The sequence below is a fragment of the Gymnodraco acuticeps genome, unplaced genomic scaffold, assembly GCF_902827175.1.
Source record: "Gymnodraco acuticeps unplaced genomic scaffold, fGymAcu1.1, whole genome shotgun sequence".
Taxonomy (NCBI): Eukaryota; Metazoa; Chordata; class Actinopteri; order Perciformes; family Bathydraconidae; genus Gymnodraco; species Gymnodraco acuticeps.
The window spans coordinates 317,897-345,867 of record NW_022989749.1 but is presented as its reverse complement, the minus strand read 5'-3'; the positions used below and the strand labels follow the sequence as shown (position 1 = coordinate 345,867).

Below are 27,971 nucleotides of genomic sequence, written 5' to 3'. Positions count from 1 at the left end.
TTTTTATTTGATTTTTAAAAGCCTCTCTTTTTCTCGAATGCATCACTTTTTACTCATTATCTCCCCTTCTTTCATTCATCAGCAGAAGCTGCAAATCAGAACGCAATACTGCAAAATCCCCTGCATCAATTAACCACAAAAACACTTTAAAACTAAGATGAGATCGTTTGGTTATTGTGAAAAATAATCAGGTGTTGTTCATTTTCATAATGTCCTCCCAAGCATTTTCTCTTTATATTTCAATTTTTTTATACACCTCATGAATAAAATCCCTATAAATCAAATTCCCTCTTGGTTTCTGCTTTTAATATCGACATATATCCGGGAGATCAAGTGGTCTCTCCTCTAGCAGAGGAATGGCAGGTGCCCATAGGCTGGTGGCGCATTACTGTGCTGCGATGGGTGTTTTTTTGTTCACGCGTCACCAGTAGGCGCTTCTTCCTGCGTACAAAGAGAGCAGAGCCCGGGGATGCGCACAATGTGAGAGTCTCTCCGGTCAGAGGCTGTCCTCTCTGCTTCTTCTTGCCAACATCTTGTGGAGTGTAATACCGGAGCATCCCGGGTGCAGCGCGGATCAATCCCAACTCCCTGACTCTGTGTGGGATTTACCGAGGAAGGGGCTGCAGTCAGTCCCATCCTCCAGGACCGAGAGGCGCACTTTACGGAGCAGAATTAAGAGCATACCGGAGCCTCTCCTCTGGACCAGAGTTACTGAGAGAAATGTCATCCGCTCACTAGAGCCACACTAAAACTGACACTGGAATACAATCAAAGCAGTTTAATGGAGAGGAACAACTAGAACAAGTAAGTATGCTTTTTTTTGTCATTCCCTGCATGAACTTTATTTGAAAATGTGTTGCAAATCCAATTTAATTTGCATAATAAAATAACCCCTGTGGTTTTATCTAATGATCTACATTGGGCAGTGTGTGCATGCTGATCGTGGGCACACATGCATGCTGCTGATAAATGCATTTCTACTCTAGTCCCAAATGGTTTGCTTGGTCCTACTGGGATTATACTGTTGGGGCTCATTTCCCTCATCTAGGACAAAGTCCATATGGTGCCGCTCTGCTCAGGAAAAGCTCTCTGTAACTTGTTTTAAGGCAATTATTCCCACAGAGGAATAGTCTATGTTTTAAGATTCCTACCCAAATTGTGATTTAACGTTTATAGTATTCAGATATTTCCAGTTTTTAAGTAAATCTCCAAGGGTGATGTTGCAGCCTAGTGTTATTTAATGAAATAGCTCAGCTCCATTCATGCAATTTCGCCTGGAAAAGCTCATATTTGGCCACCAGTGGTCTCTATACTTTTCCCCCCTCCCCACCCAGACTGCAAAAAGGACAGACCCAGCAACAGAAAAAAAAAAAAAAATGCTTCAAAGTATCCTTCAGCACAGAGATGGTAATCACTCTCTGCTCATGTTTATTTATAGATCCCTCACAAATATTGTTTAGCAAATGAGAGATGAAACGTGTCTTTGAAGAAATGCAGTGAATTATTCTATAAGGTTGTGCGGGGATGAGTTTGTGGCACCATTTGCTACGGAAAACCCTTTTGATTTGAACCTGAGTGGCAATTACACCGCACTGCCAGATTATTTTTCAACAGAGGTTGTGAAATGGGTTGAATATAATAAAAAAAGAAATGTAAAGAGCCTGCGTGAGTGTCTCCTGCTCCTCATGCTTGACCTCCAGTCATGGCTGTGTCTGGGATGAGGATCCAGGGGATGTGCCTGGCTGATGATAGGGTTGAGAAATGGATCGCTGCTCCCCTCTCCTTTAAGTGCACTTACTCTCCTGCCCCTGCGTTAGGCAGTAGCTGAGGGATGCAGCCGTGTTTAACATAGGACGGATTCACTGGGGGAGTCCGGCTGTTTTCCAGGGGTTATTTTTCCACATGAAAATACACAGCTGTCTCCAGAGCGTCTAGCCCAGATGTTTATCCATACGTGGTAAAAATGAAGTAAAAAAGACGTTAAAAGTTAAATGACAGCTTTCTTGCATTGTGTGAAAACCCTAATATTTGAGCGTAATGTTTCGGCCACATAACTCAGGAGGTACAGCTGGATGGAAAGGTCGTTGGTTCACTTTATAAGTATATAAGCAATATGTGAGTTATGCTGACTTGTATATGAAAAAGTGCTTTGAGGGGACTGGAAAAGCGTTATGTAAATGCAGTCCACTTAATGTCCCTGCTTCTCTCTGGAGTGAATAAAGCGGTTTATTCGCCATGTATTCATCGCTGTCCCCCGGCATTCAGACGTGACCTTAGTCACAGTTGTAATCATGCTTCCTTATTCATACATGCGTCAGAAGAAACATGTGTGAAGTGGCTCCTTGCTTTTCTTTAGCTTGCCTGAAACATGTAGGAAACCTCTCAGGAGAGAATATGCACACAGTTCTTTCATCAATGTTAATGTAACAGCTGGTTGGGTTGCAATTACATGAGAAGCCTTTCTGATTGAAATGAGCCATGGAAACATCTTATTATCACCTAAGATAATGCAAAGCTATGACGCAACCAATACCCAACAACACTTTTCATCTCACAATTTCGCTGCATCCTAAACCGTGAAATTCAGATATTAAACCCTGCCTTTATTTCCTAATGACTTCGCTAATTTCCTTTTTGATCCACCCTGGCTCATGTGTCAAAAACCAGGTCTGCCGTTACTCTGAGTGAATTAGGTGGCATCAGTGCACAGCTGATTGTGAATTCTTCATTCATTGGCGAAAGCACAGAGCAGCTGTGTATTCAGATGGAGTCGGTCCCCGGGTGGCGGATCCTCTCTCCCAGGTTCTCTTGCTGAGTGATTTAATGAAGATGGCAGCAGAAAGTCATAAAGACAATGAGTTAGTGGGAATGAATGCATCACATACGGTAGTGAAGTCATACCCTTTGTGCCACTGCTGTGCAATTTTGACAGGTTTTTTGTGTGTGCAGGATCTCATATATCTTGATGACCCAACTCTGTTTTGTGATCTGAATACAAAAACCTTGAGCCTGCACACCCCTGTGATACAAACCCTCCTCTGCTCCATCTCTTATTGGATTCTTTTTGCAATTACGGTGCCCTCCGGAGGGGGTGAAATGGATGCCTTTAACCACCTTTCCTATCAATTATGTGCCAAACAACAGCCCCGCTAACCAAGAAGTCATCTCATTTACTCCAGAATGCGTTTAGCCAATGACTTCCATTAGATTTAGCTTCTGCGGAGGTGAAAGTGTGATGCCTCATTACATTTGGCGGAGCAATCTTTTGCTCATCATTTCGAGGGAGAAAGAAAATGCCATCTCACCTTCATCGTCCCACGAAACCCCGGAGGGAGTTGTTTTCTCTGCGAACAGAGTTTTTTTGGGTGGGGGGATTTTTGCTAAAGCTTCGGCTTATGCAGTTCCTCAAGGTTTGACACTAGTGCAGCTTTTTTGAAGGTCAGAAGTGATACAATTCTCTGAGCTCAGAAATGGATTTTGGAGCATCATGAGACTCTTAAGCTCTCCTGCGAGAGCCACTGAAATAATTGTCAAGGCAAGGGTGACCCTTCTTACACAATGGTTGGGAGAAAAATGGCATTCCTTTTGGCCTTTTAATGAACCGTTAATGCTGACACGAATCAGCTATGATGGAAAACGCTCACAAATGAAAATGTCACTGCATGTTTTACAGGCTGCAGAATGAAGCTGTGCTCAGGGGCAAACATCCTTCATATCAGCAGAGACACTGTGCCATGAACTGTGTAACAGCCAACTTGCAAGGAAGGTATTTCCAAGAGATTTTCTTCTTAGGATCTTGAGGCTTCTTGGAGTGATTTGGGATGACGAAGTCGGATCCTAGCAGAAACGAATGGCAGTTAATATACTCCTCTCAAACTGAAAAATGCAGCACACATTTTTCTTTTTTCTGCTCTGGTAGAATTTCAATCCGTGTAATCCAATGTGATGGGGTTTTAGAGTGGCAAAACGCCCCAGAAATGTTGAAAGACACCAGGAAATCCACTCTAAATCTCTCTGTGCCTGCAATTACACCAGATGAGGAACAATTACCGGCGCCATGAGGGTCAAATAGTCTCCATTAAGTTGTGATCAGGCAAATGTAGATTCTACTGTGTCTGCTCAGCACCACCAAGCTGCTTCGTACTCAGCGATTATCTAGTCATTCTTTTCACATCAGACCACAGCCACAATCCTTCAGCCGCAAGTTTGTGAAACAAGTGAGTGGTTTAATATTTTCAAGAATTCTAAAGATAGCCCTCTGTTAATCCGCATAACAGACTTGTGTTGTAAGGGGTCGGGATGAATTCTTAATCCTGAGAGGCGTATCAGTTTCTACTTACTGTGATGTAGGTCAGGGCTTGAGCAAAGCCCCTCCTGTGCCACCGATACCACAGTTACAGTCTTATGGCAATCCCTTTGACCTCCTTATATGGAAAGTTTAATGGCCATTTAGGTCATTGATCACCAGTTAGATTGGATATCTGATGCGGCAATTATTGGATGATCAATCTTTGGGTGTAAGACCACGTGGCAGTAAAGTTGATGGGGGTGGCAGATATATGCAAGGATAACATCTTCTAACATGAACTTATATCAAGATGTATTGAAATTGTAGTATAAAGATTGCAATGTATGTTTTTGGATAGAATTAGCATTGGCGATTAGTGACAGACTAATACAACCAGTGGTACTCCAACAATTAAATATAATGTTTCCACAATGAAAGGGAACTCAGGAGGGTTAGATTCAAAATCGGTGCGTCAGAGGCCGAGATGTCCTCACTTGTTTCGGCCAAGCTTCAAAACCACTGGATACACACTTCCCATAATGCAACCATTAGCATACTTTCTACTCCACACCAACAGCATGTCAAGCAATAATGTATTTGGTTTTGTATATTTGCCTGGCCTCGCAGCCTCACCCGAGCAAAAAGCTAACGTTGATGCAATGCAATTGCGCTTTTACATCATGGACAAATATACTCACCTTTATCCAAGGTTTTTCCATCTGTTGTGTGGAATAAAAAATGCTTAAATTAAACATATAACAGGCTCAAACTGTCAAAACTACCAAAATAAGTAACTGCAATGTATACTTAAAGAGGCCCTATTATGATTTTTGGGGTTTACCCTTTCCTGTAATATTATATCGCGCTTCTATTGGCTAGCGCTTCGACCACTGTTACAGGATTGGCTAAGGGGCGGGACATCTCAAAGCGGTTGACCAATCACAACAGAGCTGGCCAGCTAACCAATCAGAGCAGACTAGGCTCAGAGGGTGAAAAGAGGTGCTGCAGCACAGGCAGTATGAGAAAAATAAAGAGCTTTTTGAACATTAAAACATGTGGACATGTCACAGTAGAGACACTACATACAAATATGAAGCTGAAAATGTGCATAATAGGGCCCCTTTAATTTCAAAATTAAACATGTGAATCTCCCAAAAATAAACCGTCTATTGTCTCAGATACGTTTTTGATGGCCTGAATTGTAAATTGATCTTGGTGTGTAAAATGGTGGGTGTTCCCATCTAAACCTTGTTTGAATTAAAGGTTTACAAAGAACAGTAAATATAATTATTTCAGCCAACAGTAATAGCAGACAAGGAAATACACCGTGTTGTTTTAGTATGTGGCCTTCTTATAGTTCTGTTGACGTTAGGACATCATGTGTGCATACTAAAATAAATACAATCAGTGTGCTTACATAAAGTCGCCCACTGAAGCTTTTGTTAAAGTATGAAGTGGCATTTTGTAGATTGCTGAAACACAGTCTGCCGGCTCCTATTAATAGTAAAATATGAAGAGTATCTTTTGAGGTCACTCCCTTCCTCACTTCCCTTTTAAAGCTGAACATTGAGCTTGTTAGGCGAGATGAAAACATTCCCATTTAGCAGCTGTTTATTCTTCTCTGCCACCTTTAAAAACACATAATCTTCAGGTTCCTGTCTGCTGTTCCCTTCTCAAGATTCACTTTCTCTTCCCTTTGAATATCTCCCGAATAATAAGAACCTATTATGTAACTTAGCAGTGCTATAATAATGTGTTTTTCCTAATGAATGCATGTCGTATTTGGATCAAAATGTCATATTCTAATCACATCCATAATTACTTTCCCTTCAGATTAAAATTATTGTATTCAAGGGAGGACATTCCAGTCGCAAGCAATTGGATGAGAGTCTTATTAGCCCTCGGCAACTCAAGATGATGTTTCCATGGAAACAAATTGTTCTGCTATCAATCACCGGATGCCTTGCAGGTAAGATATTTGAACACTTATTATATTTCACTCTCACTGCACTTGTTTGTGTCAGGACAACGTCTCTCCTAATAAACGTGTTCCATATTCATTACCATATTATTTTGCTTTTTTTTAAATGTCACAAACAAAAATAAGTCAGTAAGATTAAAGACTTCAGTTTAGAAATCAAGTTTCAGGAATAATTGAAGATCCTTAAATGGGATAGAAATGTAAATAAAACTGCTCCAAAAGATCAACCTTAATCATATTTAATATATCAAACAACCTGGTTATTTATACACTCTTTCATCCTTATTTTTCATATTGTATGACAGTATGGACTCAAGCATCACCATCTACAATGAATGATAGTGAAATAAAGGATCAAAGCATGTCCGTTGGCACCGTCACATCTTAAAAAGACACATTCTGCTTATTTTTTGAGAGCTACTTACTTTTTTTTTGTTTTCTTAATTTAGCTTTGAGATATATTTAAAGTCAAGCCCCAGAGCCTATTTCCACATATATCAAAGACAAGAGCATAACAGTGAATTGCAACCTTAGATACACCACACTGTCGATAGATGTAGAAAAACAGTGTTGTCAATGTTACAACCCATTACCGACTAAAATCTCATTTGTTTCAGATATAAAATACTTTACAACAAAGGTTAAGTGCCGGCTAAAAGCAGACAGCGGTACCCATTTCTGCTAATTAAGTCTAAATTACCACAGTGTATTAACGACACTGCAAACTGTATATTTAAATGACACTTTTCAAGCTAAAGCCTATCGAGGGATAAGAGTTGAAAGATAGCATTAGCTATACATTCCCCGAGCAGAACATCAGTGTCATTGTCTGTTTTAGCACTTTGTTGAATTGCATCGACCTATAAGTAAAATAGGGTTCAATTTAAAGAACATTTCTGTCTCCTGTAGCAATGTTTATGAATTGAAGAGTTTCATTCATTAGTGAGTAGGACACAGAATCAGAACGGTAACTAAATAATCTTTCTCGACCAAAAAGGTTGCACTGATTAAGTCGCAGTCATTAAATAAGCAGCGTTCGAGCATGATGTCCTTCACCGCTCTCGTCCTGCTTCACTTTTTACGGCACGCTGTCAGGCATGACCGAGAGTCCGATCCCATTCCTGTTTATGGCCTATAGTCCAGATCATTATCAGGATCCATGCAATGAATCCAGTCCCCTGCATTTTAGCACAATCCCCCTGCCGCCATGTCTCACTCTGCCCTTGTGTGGCCACCTGGGATTCGAGTGGGAGAGACACTCCAGCAGAATGTCAACCCTTGTTTCCAATGACATTGTAAATCCCAATGAATGGTATTCAAATTGGCTCATGGGTAATTCACGCCCAGTACTCAAGGGAGGCAGATCCAAGCGGGCTCACCTTCCTGGCAGACGAGTGTCTTGAACAGGGGCCTATAAGTGCCGGTTCTTACTCAGTGTTGTGATGGAAACCCTTGAAAATCACTACAGCTGATAATAACAATCATTGTGATGTCTGAAGTGACATGCTCTATATTCTGGGAGACAACGAAATACAATTACACCTTACATGTTAGGCTGCATGGCGTCTGCTCCAGATTCACACAACAGACATTTGAATACTCTCCTGCTTTGATTTGTGCATATCTATTCATTTGGTTTCAACCTCTTATTGAAGCACAATTACAGGTAAAGACTAGGCTACACTAATATTACAATTAGTGTACTTTTACTAGAATTCCAGTGTTAGCTGAGTCCGATTATGTCAGATGTGTTTGACAAATATTTCCGATAACTCTAGAGCAGTGACCATCAACTGGCGGCCCGTGGGCCACGCCAGACATTCGCACGACGGGGGTGACAGTGGCGTTAGTGCGTTCGCCCCCTACTAATTTTTGTTTTATACAACGTCTCGTGAGTAATGTGCAGTACCGGAGTCCAACAGAGAGCCCCCCCCCCCCCCCCCCCCCCCCCCGGTCAACAACTTCAAAATTCTGGGCTATATAAAAATCGCTGGCCTGTGAAAGTGTCTATTGGATAAATGTTGGCACTTGGACAAATGTAGTTGGTGATCCCTGCTCTAGAGCATTGTTTACATTACATTACATTTAATTTAGCTGAGACTCCAAATCAACTTACAATAGGTGGGTTCAACCATGAGGAAGCAAATACAAAAACAAGCATCCTGCAGGCACTTTAGCTATCAATAAGCAGCCATTGAGGCGCATTAGCTTCAATTTACGCCAAACCTTTCTAAGTGCTTTGTACAGAAGAGAGATTTTCTATCATAATATTTTTTTGATTGGCTGAGAAACAGAAACAGTTGGTTTTCAGTGTGCGAGGAAAGATGTGTAGTCTTTCTGCTGTACTGATTTCAATGGGGAGCTCGTTCCACCATTTTGGATCAAATGGGTAATTCTCGCCCAGTAAAGACCAACATTCTACATACAATTTTCTGAATTCATGGCATGATTTAATTTAAAGAAATTATGATTGATCCATAATTGTTTTCGTCTAATTATTAAAAAAACACTGCGATCAAAGGGAAACTAACTAAAAGAAGATCTGATGAAAGGAGAAGGATATATTTATTTTTGATGACAGATAGACAAAGCTTTACTCGAAGCTTCTTTGATCATTTACAAATGTTTAAATGTGAGTTGTCCACCCCAAATTAAATGTTTCTTTTTCTCTTGTTTGGTTTTCACACCATGTTCCAACATTTTATATATATATTTTTTAAAGTAACTTTTTTTTTTAAATTCATTGTATGATATAATTTAAAGAAATAATCATTGATCCATAATTGGTGTTGTTTAACAATTTAAAGAACACTGTGGTCAAAGGGAAACTAACAAAAAGAAGACCTGATGAAATAGGAAGGAGTTTTTTATTTATGATGACAGACCGACAAAGCTTTATTCGAAGCTTGTTAAACCAAACGTGTGTGGCTGAATTGATTTTATGTCATTCTAGTTCTTTATTATACCATATGTTTTTTAATGTGAGTGTTTCAGAATGACCCAAAATGTAATATTTGTTTTCCTGTTTGGTTTTCCGCTCCATTTTCTGATCAACCAAACCAAGATCGTCACAGGATTTGTTTCCATCTTGTGTTCATAGTGAAATATGTTTTGATTCCTGGACATATTACCACCGGTTATAACCCACGTGTAGAACTGCTAGCCACATGCTGCAATCTGTTAGCAGTAGGATATTAATTAGACCTACTCCGGCCGTCTGTTGGCTCTGCTTTCATTTAGCACCAGATTGTGTTCCACATCCTTTCCTTTTAAGCTGCTGGCAGATGAGTGCATCCTTATGGCCTCAATTAACCGGTGCATTGGAAGTATGACATAGATGTTCTGAAAATAGATTGTTCCGCTTTATTCATCATCCCTGTCACTAGCAGAGAGTAGTTAATTACTGAGGAAGTTTGTGAAAAAGGGCTTTCTGCAATTTTTGGTAGATTTGAGAGCCCAGCTTAAGTCCTCAACTATTATTATCTATCATTATGGCAAGTAATTTAGGGCTGCAACTAACCATTTTCTTTTCATTATCAATCATTCTGCAGACTTTTTTCTCATTTAATAAGGGAACAAATGTCCATCCCAGTTCCTTAAAGTCTAAGGTGATGTCTTTAAATGTATTAGTTTGTCAGTCCGCAGATATTCAGTATTCAAAGTAGGATAATCTCCATATTTGAGGCTCCTAAAAGTACATTTTCAAACAATCTTTGCATTAACGAAAACAATTGTCGACTATCAGATTTGTTGGCCATTATTTCACTTTCATTCGGCAATAATTAAATAATTGTTGTGAGCTTTGTTTAACTGCCTTAAACCTTTTCAACCCCCTTATCCAACTGATTATTCAAACATAGTAAAACATTATATCAGAATACCTTTATTAGTCCCACGGAGGGGACATTTGCGTAGTTACAGCAGGAAAAAGAGCCACAGACAGCTTGATGTTACATATGTTAAATATATGACGTGCATTAAAAAAAAGTACTAAGTTATGATATAATAAAAAATAGAAAGTTACATAATTTAAAAAAATTAAAATACACATCCTGTAACAGTTCTTAGGATTTACACAGTTACTAACGGCATCTATAAATATTGCACATCTAGCACATATTGCACATAGGTGGTTGGTATTTAACAGCAGCAAGACATGTTTGCAGTATTTTTTACTTACTTGTATTTTTACATGTGAGTTTTGAAGCAGGGAGATTATTTATATCGGACAGTAGGAACAATATGATGATTTATCACCATTGTCATTGTTTTTTACTTCACTATTCCACTATCACGTTCAACAAAACCAACACAAATAAATATATATATATATATATATATATATATATATATATATATGTCACATGAGCCGTTAATAAGTCAAAGTCAACTTTATTGTCAATATTTCAGTTTGTGTGTACAGACAGAGAGATCGAAATACCGTTTCCCACAATCTCGAATACGTAAATACAAATATGTATAAAATATGTATATCCTATATATACACAATCAACAGACACATTTACACATATGCACACATTAAGATAAACATAACTAACAAGGGTAAGTGGGATTAGCTCATTTCAATGCAGGATAAGTAAAGGGTTTGGATTGTCCTAATGCATTCATTTGCTTGTCTTTTGAAAGACATATTTAGTATAATGACAAAGTAATATACTTTGAATTGCTGTATTTCTGCAAGATTAACAATGTGTCCTCACAGTGTCCGTGTTTCTTCCAGTATCTCCCATAAGGTCAAAAAGACAATTTATCTGGCTTGAACTACCATAGACATTCTCCCCTCTCCCCAGCCTGTACAGAGGATGTCATATTACAAGGGCCAAGATGGAGGACGGAGCCTACTGACCTCATTTTGCCGATCGACTCCCCGGACCAGCAGGCTACCATCACATGCGAGGCAGAGGGGAGCCCTCCTCCGCAGTACAGGTAAATTACCACATCAAAGTTACATTTCCCACAAGCCTCGACTCATACCTGCTTTGGCTCCACATTGGTTTCACAGGGTGGAAATCCATCGCTGCTTAATTGCTTGTGAATCTTCATTGCTTTGCTTCCACGGAAATCAAAGGGTGTACCGATAACGTTGATAGCGATTGATTTGTTTAAGAACAACTGGACATAAATGCTCGAGAGATTATGCACCATCTAATGAAAAGTCAGGCATCAAAGAGCTTAATTGAGCATCCATTCCTAATTGAAAGAAAAAGCTTATCTATCTCAGTTGAAGTCATGGAGGCGCCACTGGGTTTGATGAATATGCCAACACCTCAGATGTGAGAGAGGTTAACTTTATTAATGATAAGATTCAAGCCACAGAACGGCTTAAGATGATTTGTAATATGGTGAGCGGCTTAAGAAAATCATTAGGAGAGAAAAGGAGATTCAAGCTACTCATTTGCACCGCAGATCCTTTGATATCTCCCCGGCTATTCCCCCGACGGGGCAGAGAGACTGCCTGAAAATGGCAGCTGGCTGTGTTTTTTATTTTTTGTGTGGTGTTGGATTGTGTTTCGGAGCTTGGTCAGCACCATGTAGATGCCCCGCCAGCAGGGGAGAGAGGCAATAACCTTGTGAGTGACATTCTGTTAAATGCTTACATTTCCTATACTGCGTCTGCTCTGAAAACACGGTCCAGGCGCAGCATCAGGGGGTATCATTATACTTGTTGTGCAACCGGAGCTATCTCAGTATAGTCAGCCGAAACCATCACTTGCATTATTTTACTCGCAACCAAAGAATATTCTCTTTCAGGCTCTCTGGGCAGCAGAAGGCTGCTTTTAGCACAGATAAAGGACCTAATGCTGCATTATTTACCTAGCATCAAACGACAGGCTTTAGAGACTAGCGAGATAACATATTGATCCTTTGTCCATCCCTCCTCTGTTGATCTTTCTATTTGTTTCCCATTATATATTTATTTGTTTAAAGGAATTTTCCTGACTAAAGATGTTGAGAGTTAAACGGCTTGTAAGTTCCTTGAGACAAAATATGTGATTTGTAACATTTGATTATTTTGTCTTGACTTCAATTAATTTGCTTTGAATTTAGAAGCACAAGTACCAGATGGATGTGTCAGGAGTAGGAGTCCCAAACAAAGTTAAAATACTGAAAAACAAAAGCTTTTCTAAAAATGACATTGTCATTAACGTTTTAAAGGAAATATATGTTGTCCTTTATTACGTTTCTTCACTATGTTTCACAAATATTCAAAGTCTGTGTTCATTGGTAAACCCAAAGTCAAAAGTAACATACAAAAATTACCCAACTAAGTAATTTAATTTAGCCTTTTTTAATCTTTATTTTTGTATACCCGTGAACATAGTCAATGAGCAAAATATCTTTCTCCCTAAATGTACAATGCAGTTTAATGTATGGTAACATAATCGTGTACAAAAAAGGGTAGGTATGTGTAAGCATTGATTGGCCAATATATGTGACCCGCTCTATCGAAATCAGTCGGAAGTCGCAACGGCTCATTTAAAAAATAAACGTGGATTTGCGTAAAAAAAGTAATTTTTCGGGGTTTGGGTGTTTTGTTTGATTTTAAATAAACAAAGTCTTGGCTTTCAGAATATGAAACTTTTATTTCCAAAATCACACGATAAATACATGTTTGAAGCTTGTAAAGGGAAGATGACAGCTCTCCACTCTTCTGTTCCTCAGCGCCGCCCCCCTCCCTCCGGCTGACATTATGAATGTAAGAGTATAGTAATCATAGATAACACGGCAGGGTCCGTTACAGTTTGTTTTCATCTGGTTTCAAATAAACAAAGTCTTGGCTTTCAGAATATTAAATTAAATTGTTTCGGCAAATTCAGATGATAAATACAACTTTGAAGCTTGTAACGGCATAATTACAAGCGGAGAACGGAGTAATTTAACGTCACAGCAGGCATAACAACAGCCGGTGTTTCTCGTGAGTGTTTTCCCCAGGAAACAAACACAATACACACAAATGCAAAAATACACAAACACACATATATATATATATATATATATACACACACACACACACTCGCGAGCTTCCCCCAGACCAGTAATCCAAACCAAAATATCTTCCCTCCGTAGTATTTTGTTCATTTGCTAACCGCTAATAATCAATCAGATCGATCCAGAAAAGAGAAAACTTTGAAGGCCTTTTTCTCAAAATGATGACTCGGTGACAGTCATTATATAATGCGACATATTTTGCTTAATATTTGAAGTACAACAACAATCCTGATATCATCAGAAAGCTAGGAATCTCCTATTTCCAGCAGTGTATACAACTCAAAAAGTGTCTTCGGGTCAATGCGACTGATTTCGATGGAACCGGTCACATATTAGACATGTTACTTTACAAGGCAAATTGTCAAACGTGGACAAAAAAACAATCTGCTACAACTAAGTTCTTTGATTTTAAATCGTAAATAATGTGAAGCAGTCAGTATTGCTCTGTTTTTATATAAAGCTGTTGCTTCACTTCATCCCGCTCCTCTCATGCACATCTAGTGTGGCTCCTATTTCCATTTTGAATGTGTCCTAAGAGCTGTAGTAATGGGATCCCACTAACTTTCCAACATTCTGGAGCACTCGTCTTTCATCTAGGTCAACTCACTGTATGCTATCAGTTATGAATAGACAAATCTGAAGCCAGGTTTAAAAGGAAGCATTGAGTGAGCAAACTCTCGGCACGAATGATAGACATTTCTGATAATGCTTTTAAAAGACACTACATTTCTACCCTTAATCTCACTTTGAGGTAAAGAGTCATATCTTTTCTGCTTTATTTGGGTTGCATCAGTTTTTCTGACGCTGATCGTCCTTGACTTGTTTCACTCCGAGCGAGGAGAGGACATTTTCATCCAGATGATAAAATAGAGAGAATAAATATCCGTGACAATTTATTTCACCAACGCTGAAATTAAAACCTCAAAATGTCCTGTGCTGAAAAAAACGGCCTGTAGGAATTTGTCATGCTGTGACTTTCACCACACTCTGCAAACTATGGGCCTAGACCCTGCAAATGAACAGTATTTGTTTAATTAGATATGCCAAACGAGAGGGTATTACATTCAGAGCTCCACACTTAATTTCCTCAGTTACTGCAGCTATTAGGAAAAAAAATCATCCATTTCGTTTTAATATCCATAGAAAAAATTAGGTCACACACTATTGAATTTTCCAGAGAAGATGCCGTTAACCCTTTGGTGCCAAAGAAGCGTTGAGGACATCAGTTCTCTAGCAGAAGGGTGTTACAGAAACACTGTATTTCCTACAGTGATAATGGATATTAAAATCATTCATTAGATTTTATCTGGATGAATTGGCTAAATATAGGCAAGGCCAGTTTATTATAACAGTTTTCAACACAAAGGCAATTCAAAGTGCTTTACAAAAATGAAAGACATTAAGAGCATACAACACATTAGAAACATTGTGTGCACCTATCATGCTATTTTAAGGTTATGGGTCTCAGATATATAAAAAAACATGTCTATGATGTGTTTTACTCAAAATACAAACAGATCATGCATTTTAGACATCCCTCTATTCCAGCCCTGTTAGAGAAACGCAGATTTTGAGTCCTTAGCTTGAAAAAAAAGCTAATGCCTGATCAGAATTCTACCAGAGATAAAGTTACATTCTGCTGTGATAATTCCGCCATCCTGTTCTAAACCACACCAACGATTATTTCTGAAACAGTATGGAGCTCAAATGCTTTTTCTCTTGCAGGTTTACCACAAGGTGAGTTCTTTTTTTATTTCCTGTTTTTTAAACACATGTGCTCTACATTACATTACATTACATTTAGCTGACGCTTTTATCCAAAGCGACTTACAATAAGTGCGTTCGACCAACAAAATACAAACTTGAAGAAAACAGAATCATATAAGTACATCAGGTTTCATAGAGCAAAAACATTTCAAGTGCTACTCAACTGGCTTTAGATAAGCCAGCCCTTTATTAGTATATAAGTGCTTTGTTAATAGTTCTATCGCTCGAAGTGGAGTCGAAAGAGATGAGTATTCAGTCTGCGCCGGAAGGTGTGCAAGCTATCTGCTGTCCTGATGTCAATGGGGAGCTCATTCCACCATCTTGGAGCCAGGATAGCAAACCCACGTGTTTTTGCTGATGGGAACTTGGGTCCCCTTCGCAGCGAGGGTGCAGCGAGCCGTTTGGTTGATGCAGAGCGGAGTGCACGTGCTGGGTGTACAGTTTAACCATGTCCTGGATGTAGGAAGGGCCAGATCCATTCGCAGCATGGTACGCAAGTACCATTGTCTTGAAGTGGATTCTAGCAGTTACCGGAAGCCAGTGAAGGGAGCGGAGGAGCGGAGTGGTGTGGGAGAATTTAGGAAGGTTGAAGACCAGACGAGCCGCTGCATTCTGGATGAGCTGCAGAGGTCGGATGGCACATGCAGGTAGACCAGCCAGGAGGGAGTTACAGTAGTCTAGGCGTGAGATGACGAGAGCCTGGACCAGAACCTGCGTCGCTTTCTGGGTCAGCTGGGGACGCATCCTCCTGATGTTGTAAAGCGTGTATCTGCAGCAGCGGGTTGTAGCAGTTATGTTTGCAGTGAAGGACAGGTTGTTATCTAGGGTCACACCCAGATTCCTTGCAGTCTGAGTCGGGGAAACAACAGAGGTGCCGATGTTGATTGTTAGGTCAAGAGTGGGACAATCTTTTCCCGGAAGGAAAAGCAGTTCAGTCTTGTCAAGGTTGAGCTTGAGGTGATGATCAGACATCCACTGAGAGATGTCAGCTAGACAAGCAGAGATGCGTGCGACGACCTGGGTCTCTGAGCGGGGAAAGGACAGAATTAATTGGGTGTCGTCAGCGTAGCAGTGGTATGAAAAATCATGCGGGCTAATGACTGATCCGAGCAAGTTTGTGTACAAGGAGAAGAGGAGGGGACCAAGAACAGAGCCCTGAGGGACCCCTATAGTTAATTGACAAGGGTCGGACTCGGACCCTCTCCAAGTAACCCTGTAGGTGCGGTCTTTGAGGTATGAGGTGAGGAGGGAAAGTGCAGAGCCTGAAACTCCAAGTGCTTGGAGAGTGTGAAGGAGGATCTGATGATTCACCGTGTCGAATGCAGCAGACGGGTCCAAAAGGATGATGACTGAGGAGAGGGAGGCTGCTTTAGCAGTGTGCAGTTCCTCAGTGACAGCAAGGAGGGCAGTTTCTGTGGAGTGACCTGCCTTGAAACCAGACTGGTGCGGATCCAGAAGGTTGTTCTGATGGAGATAGCAGGAGAGTTGTCTAAAGACAGCGCGTTCAAGTGTTTTAGACAGGAACGGGAGGAGAGAGACAGGCCTGTAGTTTATAACATCTGACGGGTTGAGAGTGGGTTTCTTTAGGAGAGGGTTTACTCTTGCCTCCTTGAGACTGTTTGGAAAGTGACCAGAAGTTAGAGAAGTGTTGATGAAATGGGTGAGAAACGGTAGAATATCAGGAGCGATAGTCTGAAGGAGGTTTGAAGGGATAGGGTCCAGAGGACAGAGGTAGAGGTAATGAGGGTAAGAACCTCACTTGGAGAGAGAGGGGAAAAGGAGGTCAGTGTGTGGGTGAAAGGAGGGTCTGGTGACCCAGCGGTGAGTAAAGGTGAGTCAGAAAAAGAAGAGCGAATATCATCAACCTTTTTTTCAAAGTGTTTAACAAAGTCGCTTGACAGAAGGGAGGAGGGGGAAGGGGCTTTGGGGGGGTCCAGGAGTGAGGAGAAGATGGAAAATAGTTTTTTGGGATTGGAATAGGAAGATTGGATCTTATCTTGAAAGAAAGGGCTTTTTGCCTGAGAGATCGAAGCAGAGAAAGAGGAGAGGAGAGCCTGATAGGTTAGGAGGTCGTCACGGTGTTTGGATTTCCACCATTTCCGCTCTGCTGCCCGAAGGACGGTTCTATTAGCACGCAGTGCATCATTTAGCCAGGGAGCAGGAGGGGACTGACGATCCTGCCGAGATGTGAGAGGACAGAGAAAGTCCAGAGAGGATGAGAGAGTAGAGTTTCTGCAGCAGAGTTTGGAGGTAGGAGTTGGAACGAGTCAGAGGAAGGGAGGGCTGAGAGCACCGATGAGGCAAAGGTAGAGGGGGAGAGGGAACGAAGGTTACGGCGGACAGGTGCAGGATGGGAAGAGATTAGTTTGTTATGTTTGGAAAGGGGTAGAGAGAATGAAATGAAGAAGTGATCGGATGTGTGGAGCGGGTTTACAGTGAGGTTAGAAGTAGAGCAGTTCCTTGAGAATATGAGATCAAGGACATTGCCAGCTTTATGAGTTGGTGGGGATGGAGACAGTGAGAAAGCAAAGGCGGTTAAAAGAGATGTTAGTTCAGATATCTTCCCTGTCTGGAGGTTGAAGTCTCCGAGAAGTACAGCGGGAGGGGATGTGTGAGAGGAGATTATCTAATTCCTCCAAGAAGTCCCCCATGGCGCCTGGTGGACGGTAGAGAACAACAATGGTTAATTGTATAGGATAGGATTACTGTGACGGCATGGAATTCAAAGGTGGAAGGAGTGAAGTTAGGTAGCTTGAAGAGGGAAAAGCTCCATTTGGGAGAGAGCAGGAGACCAGTGCCACCTCCTCTGCCAGTGGGTCTAGGTGTATGGGAGAAGGAATATGCTGTGGAGAGAGCTGCTGGGCTGGATGTGTTGGATGGAGTAATCCAGGTCTCAGTGAGAGCAAGGAAATCCAGGGTCTGCAGGGAGGCGTAGCCAGAGATGAAGTCAGCCTTAGGAACAGCTGACTGGCAATTCCACAGGCCACCTGAAACTAGATGTTGGATCTCAGTGGAGCATACATGTGGGATAGACGAGAGCAGGCCGGTTATATCGATTACGAGATACACGGGGCCAGTGATAATTGCGAGAAGACACATGAACAGGAATGGAGAAAATACACATGATTATAGCATGAGGGGCTAAACAACCAAAGAAAAATAAAACACCAGTGATACTTAGCTCAATCAGAGTAGGATTTGCCTCCTCTTTGCCTCCTGCAGGACTCTAATGTCTTAGCCTGTCTGACGCTGGAGCTGAAGCTCCAGGAAAGTGCTACCTAAAATGGACACCTGATTGCTGAGTTCTCACAGCTGTGGGGCAACGTCCCTTTAATTAGTTAACTCTCTGCAGCTGGTGGCCCTCAAAAAGAAATCTAGACTGGCTTCCTCCTGATTTGTTATTGTCTTTTAAGTCAATTACATTAAACCCTAAGTTATAAAGTTATGAGTTTAACCCTTAATACAGTTACACCTACTCAATAAAGCTCTAGTATTCTACAAATGTTTAAATCAAAGTTAACCCTAGCAGTCAGTTAGTTCACTTTTAAGGTTTCAGTCAAATTACTTGTCCCAAGTTTCTGCCTGACAGATACTGTAGCGGTTTTGAGATTTAAAATCACAATTTCAGTCAGATCAACTACAGAGCATTGATACAGAGTACACACACTGAAACAGAGAAGTCTAAAAACAGAATGATACTCACACAATTCTAGAAGTCTCCAGTAGCTTTCCTGTCAAAATCGAGTTGCACACTCTACAGTACAGGTTAGCTCTGAGTGTTAGTTAGCAAGGCTTGCTAATGTAAACAAAGACCATATTACGTCCAAAACCGGCAGGCATTGTTTCTCATAGCAACTCTCTGTGGGTCCTCCATCCGAAATTACGTCATATCAGCAGCAAATCTGTATCCGTTTTTTAAAATGTGGGTACCGAGGAAAAAATAAAGGGTTTTATTTTCTGACGCTGCGTGAGTTCCCCGACGCACCGGGGACACATGTATAAAAGACATCACAAAGTGCATTTTGCATGATAGGTCCCCTTTAAAAAGCAAAGATAATAAAACATGAATAATACAGGTACATGAATAACAGTTACAGTGCAGTATAAGATATGAATAGTTCAATTAAAATTAGCGGCAAAAATAAAAGTATTCAGCCTGGATTTAAAAGTAGTAAGTGGACCTGCAGGTTTCTGGGAGTTTTGTTACCCGAACCCATCGCTGACCTTTTATTCCACTTTAAATGTTAATCTATAACGCGCTATCGAAATCAGTCGGAAGTCGCAACGGCTCATTTCAAAATAAACGTGGATTTGCGTAAAAAAAGTAATTTTTCGGGGTTTGGGTGTTTTGTTTGATTTTAAATAAACAAAGTCTTGGCTTTCAGAATATGAAACTTTTATTTCCAAAATCACACGATAAATACATGTTTGAAGCTTGTAAAGGGAAGAAGACAGCTCTCCACTCTGCTGTTCCTCAGCGCCTCCCCCCTCCCTCCGGCTGACATTATGAATGTAAGGTGTATAGTAATCATAGATAACACGGCAGGGTCCGTTACAGTTTGTTTTCATCTGGTTTCAAATAAACAAAGTCTTGGCTTTCAGAATATTAAACTTGTTTCGGCAAATTCAGATGATAAATACAGCTTTGAAGCTTGTAACGGCATAATTACAAGCGGAGAACGGAGTAACTTCACGTCACAGCAGGCATAACAACAGCCGGTGTTTCTCGTGAGGGTTTTCCCCGGGAAACAAACACAATACACACAGACGCAAAAATACACAAACACACACACGTATACACACGCTCACTCGCGAGCTTCCCCCAGACCAGTAATCCAAACGGAAATATTTTTTTATCAGATCGATGGATTCCAGAGAAGAGGAAACTTTGAAGACATTTTTCTCAAAATGATGACTCGGTGACAGTCATTATATAATGTGACGTATTTTGTTGGAGTACAACAATAATCCTGATATCGTTAGAAAGCTAGGAATCTCCTCTTTCCAACAGTGTATACAACTCAAAATGTGTCTTCCGGTCAATGCGACTGATTTCGATAGAGCAGGTCACATATATTCTCATTGTCTGCAAACTTCTTGAACATACCCAGACATATTAGGTAGTTAAAATAATGTTCTGTTAATCTAACTGACTTCCCTTTGTATGGTTCTCACATCCAAGCCCATTGATTCGTACTGAAGACATACATATTTAAACATGGAAATAAGAATTAACGCTCAGTGATTTCCTTTAACAACTGTCTTTTTTAGCAAACATATCACAAACAGGGGTAAATTGGTGCTTTTTTTAGGGAGTTATTTCAGTAGTGGATTAATACAAATTGGTTGCTCAAGTGAGTATCAAGAGTAGAAGGATGGTGAATGTGGGTTGAGTCAAAATAAACTACAGTGCTCATGTTCAAAGTAATAATCAAAATCACCCAGTGTAATATTGTGACTCATTGATGTGGTTTTTAACATCATGGCTCGAGCACAGATGAGTTTGCAGTCAGAAACAACACACTTGTGCTTTGCCTGATGTGAAAAATAGCTTATGACAAGAAACATTGTCTAGCTTTACAAAGATAATCGAGTTAGGGTTAGGGTTGGGTTACGTGCTGTCAGAAAAGCAATTGCCGTCTCAGATTGCAATGTGCTCTAACTAATTTATACATGTATTATTTGATTGTTTGAGAACTGCCATTGTTTGCTGGAAGAGGATATTTTGTTCATTTAAATCAACATTTGTATATTATCCACAATACACTCTGCTGGTTCTCCATAATGAAGATGGAAAAAAGAAAAGACTGTTAATGTTCTTTCGTGATACTTCTCAACAATGACAGAATAGCTTGATCACGATTGGCATTTGTTTACAACTGTTGGACCGCTCATGAATATAGCGTGAACACAAAGGGAACGCGGGACAAATACGACGATGTTATCAAATTAGTTGAATTGGAACAAAGCAAACGAACTGAACTGAATCTGGAAAAAGCTCTTACAGATACAAGCAGGATTTGACAGGAAAAACAATATGTAAAATCACCTAGCTCTAAATCGTTACCAGCAACTGTGTCAGAGACTGTCAAGAACTTGAAAGGCTTTACAGACTGGTGCTCAAAAATCACACATGGAAAAATCCATCATAGAAAAAGCACCGGCAGATCGGGATGTGATGCAGACTGGCATTTTGGAAGATGCCGGGTACCACTAACTGAAAGAGCCATACAGACTATAAACACCTAACATCTTAAACGTAACAAATCATCATATAATTGCTCCTGTAATACTGAAAACTATTTAACATTGATATAGAGGTGGATGAGTCATTAAATAGGCTGTCTGACAGGTTTGAATATCCCATCCAATTGGTTTAAATGTTAAAGTAGAGAGAGAGAGAAAATTAGAATATAAGGTTGTCAATTGTGGTTATGCTCATAACCCTTTTTACTGCTTAGCTTCATATGGTCTGGATTTGTTTCCAACACTTGGATGCTCTCCTGCACCTCGCCCACTCGCTGACACCATGAATATATGAACAGGAACCCTGACAGTTCTTCAGTTGACAAATAGTCCGGTGTAGCGCCAGAGCACACTCCAGGGCTCAGAGCCGTGCTTTATGAATACACCTGTCACTGTGTTTACTATGAATCTGCTGTAACACAGGATCAAGGGCACAGCAGTGATTGGAAAGCGGGGAATAAAAAAGTACTCTGGCTGGTGTCTGCTATCATGTAATGTGACTTCAGGCAGATGTATGACTCTACCTTTTGTTTACGGGTTTGGTTCAGGGTAACGGGGACATAAATAGAAAATGGGACGGCGTTATTGGAAGATTTCTTTTGTTATGAAAGAGCCAGATATCAGGGCTGAATGTAGAAATTGTTTCAAGTCAAATCGATTTTATGTTTTGGAGGTTTACTTGTCTTTTTAGTGGGTGAGAAAATTCTATGATTCTTGGGCTTATGAGATCATTTCAAAACCAAAGGGATAAACTGGATGAAGGCAGCCATGGGGGCTAAAAATAAAGACAATTTGTCAAATACACAAGCTTGCTCAGAGGCCCTATGCTTCAAACTATGATGTTCTAGATACCTCTAGTTAATTTCTGCTCATTACATGCATCGGGTCTTTCAGAATAAACATGGAAATGTAGTTTCCAGCTTGTTTAATGCATACAATCTTTAAAAAAATGTAAGTTTTAAGTTTACTTATGCAACATGACTTGGTTAGGTTAGGCAAAACACATCTTTACAAGGCTTAAGAAGAGAGCTTTTGGATTACATTAAAGGTGGGGTAGGTACGTTTCAGAAACCGGCTCGAGTGCACTCAAATGTGAAAGTACACAGCTGAAAAGAATCCGCCCCTTCCTTCAGACTTCCTTACAGAGCACCTCCTCCAACACACATGAACGCGCACATGACTTAGGTTGGCTATATAGTTCAGGGGAATTGTAAACCATACAAAACAGATAATTACCTGTCCAAGAGAAAAAGAGCGACCACGGCGTCAGATTTCAACTCGGTGTGTATGGGGGTTATTCCCTATCTTTATTCAAGAGCGTGGTATTTAAATTTGAGAGCATACTTTATTGATTTCCTTCACTCAAACCCTGTCATCGCACCAAAGACAAACCAAAGAGTAACCGCCCTTACGGGACGCTGTAATAAGTAAAGCGAACGCACCCGCAAGGACACCTGGCCTCCTATTGGTTGAGGGATTTTGACAGGATTGTTGCACAAAAGTTTCAAGCGGGCACAGAATAAATCTGAGAGCAGAAAAAATCTGTAAACAGCAATATATCTGAGTGCAAGCGTACAGTTTGAGCAGAAGCAGAGCAAATCTAAGTGCAAGCAGGCACTATTTGAGTGCGAGGACAGGGTTTGAGGGAAATAAATGCATAAAGTATGCTCTCAAATTTAAATACCACGCTCTTGAATAAAGATAGGGAATAACCCCCATAGGTGTGTTCCATCAGTAGTCGCCATCGTTGAAAAGCAACTCCGATATTGACTCTGGTTTGAATTATCCTAGTTTCCACTTTGTTTTGTTCTTAATTTGCTCCGTCACATTATTTCTTTTGCCACCAGTAGACGATGTTGAACCTAACTCTGCCATGGTGAAAGTGGCCGCCTGTTGCTGGCGAGTCATTGAAGTACTGCTGCAATGCACGCCCAATGAGGGCACGAGATACATTTGTGCGTGCAGACAGGGCGGCAATCCAATCCGTTTAGCCGGGCCGGCTTTTTACAGTATTACGGCTTCCACAGATGACATTTTTTAATGGATTTTTTGTCAAAGTACTTCAGATATTCATTGCTATCGGGATGTTAAGAGCATTCCATGGAATATAACAAAAAGTGTATCTCGAGCCGGTTTCTCAAACTTAATGCCTTTAAGTGTTTAGTTAGGGTTAGTGTTAAATTGTGGTTTAATCTAGGGCTGCTCGATTATGGCAAAAATCATAATCTCGATTATTTGTGTCAATAATTTTATTTAGAGAATATTTGGAGAATTTTTTTTTTAACGGTATGTTTTTAACAGTTGATTACCCTGAACTTTAAGTATAATTCAACTGAAAAACCAAAAAAAAAAATAATAAAAAATAATCGTTTTATTTCGATTACGTTGTTTTCGTAATCGTTGCAAGCCATAATCGTAATCACGATTAAAATATGATTTAATTGAGCAGCCCTAGTTTAATCCAAAACAGGATGAAAGGGTTAGTGTTTGTTACATAGAATAACTGTTTATAACTAAATTAGGATTAGGGTTAACGTTTGGTTTCACAGAGGACATGAAGAGAGGTCTCCTGGGCAAAAATATGTTGTTTCTTTGTTCATTTCATCATCCCTTCCCACCTTCCCAAAGCTCTCTATAACGTTGGTACATTTGTATCATAGTCCAAGGGGCACTGACCGAGCCTTTTTGTATGACGAGTGGGGAGGGAGATATGTCTGGATATATGGTCTTTGAATTATTTACTCTGTCGGCCTTTGACGACTATGCTTTTATTTATTAATTTGACTTTTACTATGAGTAAAAGCATAATATTTCCTGGCTATAAATTGTAGTTGTAAATGGTGTTATATCTGCTGTTCACATAATATGGCTCTGCACATGTACTATATTTATGGCATCATGTCAGTAATTGCTAACCATTTTAAAGCTGGAACACAGGCGCACAAACCCACACACACACACTCCGGTGGTTTTAGGAATATTTATCGTGTAACATTTGGCTTGAAAGCCAAATGGACATCAATTTATTAAAAACGGAACAGCAATAACCTACTGAACGTAATTGTACAGAGTACCCCGGTTATCAGTTGGATTTCCATTATCAGCTCAGAGATATGTGTGTGTGGGTATGTGTGGTCACTCTGTGGGTGTCTGCCTGAAGGAAAGCAGGTGAGCCAGTGCTGCAGTACAGTCCCTGGTCTATTTGATGAGTAGACCTCTTGCTAAATGTATGTGAACCTCAAGGTCACCGGGAGTTCATTCAGAGCACGCTCAGATCAGCCCGCGCCTGCAGCACCGCAGCACTCTGTTCTCCGGGATCTACTGTAAGCTCCCTCCACCTGATGTGGTGTTCGATGGAGTATATGATTCAGTTGTGGCTGTGCTAACAGTACGACCTCCGCTCCGCCTGAGTCACCTTCTGTTACTTACTTATGCAGTCTGTGTTGGAGAGAGGGAATTATACAGTACACAAAGATACCAGTAAAGAACGCAGAGAGACAATCTTGCCTATGCCTAAAGTCAGGGGATGGTCACTTCTCCTCTTCTTACTTCCAGCTCCTTTTCTTGGACCACAGCCATCTTTGAACTTAGCCTTTCTTTTACACATTTCGGCACATTTTTGTGTTGACAAAATCAGGCCACATGAGGAATAAATGGCCCTAATAGCCTCTAATCCCTTTGCAAACCATGCCTGTCTTGCATTGTTGTGATGCTATCAAGGTCACAAAATCTCTCCACAGTCATGCACCCACAGAAACACCCTCTGCTCAGACCACACCCACAACTTGACCTTCATTTTGATACACACCTGTATGTGTTGGTGTCTGCGTTTGGCATGGACGAAATGCTATCATGGTCACAAAATCCTCCCAAAGACACACACACACATGCGCTGACACACAGGTCAGAACAATAACAGCATGGCAAGCACTGCTGGAAGATTCTGCTATGATTGATTACGCTCATTAGCAGTAGGCTGGACACAGGTAGAAAACTGCTTATTGATTTTTGTTATAGTTGTTTGAGCTGAATTTCTTGATAATATATGAGTAGGGTTTTGTATTGTGTTTTTTTGGTTGGTGACCCCTTCAAATAAAGCAACCAAACATAGATGTTCCTCCTCTGATAGATGTTTGATGAAGCCCTCTTGGGCTTTTGGGGGTTTTAGTGCATGTAAATGGTCTGCAAAGTCTACATTTCCAAAGTTCCCTCCAAAGGGAGTTTCTCTCCCACACACTCCCCTACCTGAAACGCTTCGATTGGACTCCTTTGTTTAATTCTGTAACATAACAACCTCACTATAAAACACTCATGCTTAAATTGTACGTGATAGGCTAAGGGGCGGGACATCTCTAAGCGGTTGACCAATCACAACAGAGCCGGCTAGCTAACCAATCAGAGCAGTGCATTTAAATGATTGCAAAAAGTGATGTTCAGTCAGTATAGAGTGGCGAAGTCACGCCCATCTACTTCCGCCCCATGGGACCTTCTTTCTGAAAAATTATGTATTGAAGTCAATGGGGAGAGAAAGATTATCTTTCGATCCCGTTTGAATTGTTCCACGAATTACACATATGATGTTTGTCAATCTTAAAAAATAATTTCCATGTCAAAAAAGTCACAGTTTGTCTTAAAACTGTTGAAATATAAGACTATGAAAAATACGCAACAAGAAAGACTACAAATCCCAGAGTCGCGTACATTAACGTTACACATTACACTCGTGTTACTCACCGAAACCTTGTAAAGCCGGTCCCGCATGCTGGCTCTTACGGAACCGACTAACTCCCCTTGTGTGTACGTACAGCTCTCAACATGCCCAGACTTGGAGTGATTTTGACCTCTTTTAATACTTTTCACTTCATTCTGAAAGAAAGAAGTGAAATGTGCCAACGTGACGGCCATCTTGGTGTTGGTGACGTGTGCAAGACCAGAGTTGTAGTTCATTGAGTGCTTCACACAAAACAAATGTGTTGCTTCACAGTTTTACGGCACATTTCAATTTTTTTGACTTGCAAAATTATCTTTTAAATTGACAAACATCATATGTGTAATTTGTTGCACAATTCAAACGGGATCAAAAGATAATCTTTCTCTCTCCATTGACTTCAATACATGATTTTTCCCAAAATAAGGTCCCATGGAAGGGGAGGGACTTCGCCTCTCTATAGTATTACAGCTAATTGAATATTTACTCAGTCAATTTTACAACAGTTGTAAGCCATTAATTAGAACAACATGATTTTCTGTTTTGGAAAATCCCTCTGTAGCATAGGGCTGCTCAATTATGACAAACATCATAATCTCGATTATTTGGGTCAATAATTGATATCACGATTATTAAAAACGATTATCCATTGACTTTGAAAACATCCATTTATTTAAAAAAAATTGTTTAACAGTATGTTTTGAATATGATTAATTGAGCAGCCCTAACTGTAGCATTACACTTTAATTCATTAGACTCCTTTAAATAAATAGTATTTACGACCTATAAACATTGACTTGACTTGATGGTTTACTATGCTTCATAATTAACATGTATAATCACAGACGACTCACTCATGCTGTTGGCTTATTCATAAGGAGGTCATTCACAAAGTAGGGCTGCAGAATAAATCATGGTGCTGTGTTTTGATGGTGGAAAAACATTTCAAACTGTTTGAAGAGGAACCGGCAAATTTGAACATATGCTCACAATTCAAACAGACTGCCAAAAGGCCGTAAAATAACACACCATTGAGAAGGCTGCATTTCTCACTAGTGTTTCTGTTTGGTCCCTTCGGTATAAAGGGATTACAGCCAGCTGCATTTCTCAAGACGCTTTGTTCTGTACAGTGCGTTGTGCTGATGTGTCTTCATGTTTGCTGAGTGCAAAGGCTCACATCTCTTCACACACCTGTCAATGTCACAAAGTGGGAAATTACTAGAGCGGATTTCTTTTGTTTGTTCTCGATTTGCTGGTAATGACAAGCAGTGACATGGCTGCCATTCAAAAGTCAACATGATTATTTGTATTGTGTAGATTACATAGGGTAAAACAATAGCTATTACCAGGACGTTTCTCCATTTAATTACGTACATTAAGACAATTGTGTTACAAGTTTAATAAATTGTAAGCATATTAGACATTATATTATGTGCTTATTTGCATTCATTTGCCAAAATAATAAATCTGATCATTGGATAAAGCCAGGTTCAAATGTCTTGTTTCATTTTGTTGACATGGAATCAAAGGTTTTTACAGAGGGATTTTGGGATAGTGTTAGGAGGTTTTTTATCACTCCATAAATCTGAAAATACTCAACAGCCATAAATATAACATCTATTTCTGACATGTATTTTTGGGAATAAATCAGGCCATGAATGATATATGAACAACTCCCTCTGTAAAAACAACTCCAGAATATAGAAAGTAATGCAATTGTGTTGTGTTGTTGTGTTGTGTATGTGTGTTGTGTGTTGTGTTGTGTTGTGTGTTGTGTGTTGTACTGTAAGTATAAGTAAAGTGGACATTTCTGGCTCAGCATGTGATAAAAACAGCCTCTAAAGATATGTACAGTTAAATAATAATTGTTGGTGTATAATATTTTCTAAAATGTTATTTAAAAAAAAGCTTAATGAGGCATTATACATGGCTAACTTCGGGTACATTTAGGAGAAATCTGAAGACACCAG

General features: G+C 40.1%; 1 protein-coding gene across 1 annotated transcript in view; it reads left to right on the top strand.

Moving 5' to 3' along the window:
- Positions 1–480: 480 nt before the first annotated feature.
- Positions 481–27,971, top strand: part of LOC117535491 (contactin-3-like) — a 70,062-nt gene continuing 42,571 nt past the window's right edge. Inside the window, 3 exon segments of the mRNA XM_034200007.1 lie at positions 481–804; positions 6,122–6,257; positions 11,081–11,216. Of these exon segments, the coding sequence (XP_034055898.1) occupies positions 6,203–6,257; positions 11,081–11,216 (191 nt within the window). The 5' untranslated portion in view covers positions 481–804; positions 6,122–6,202.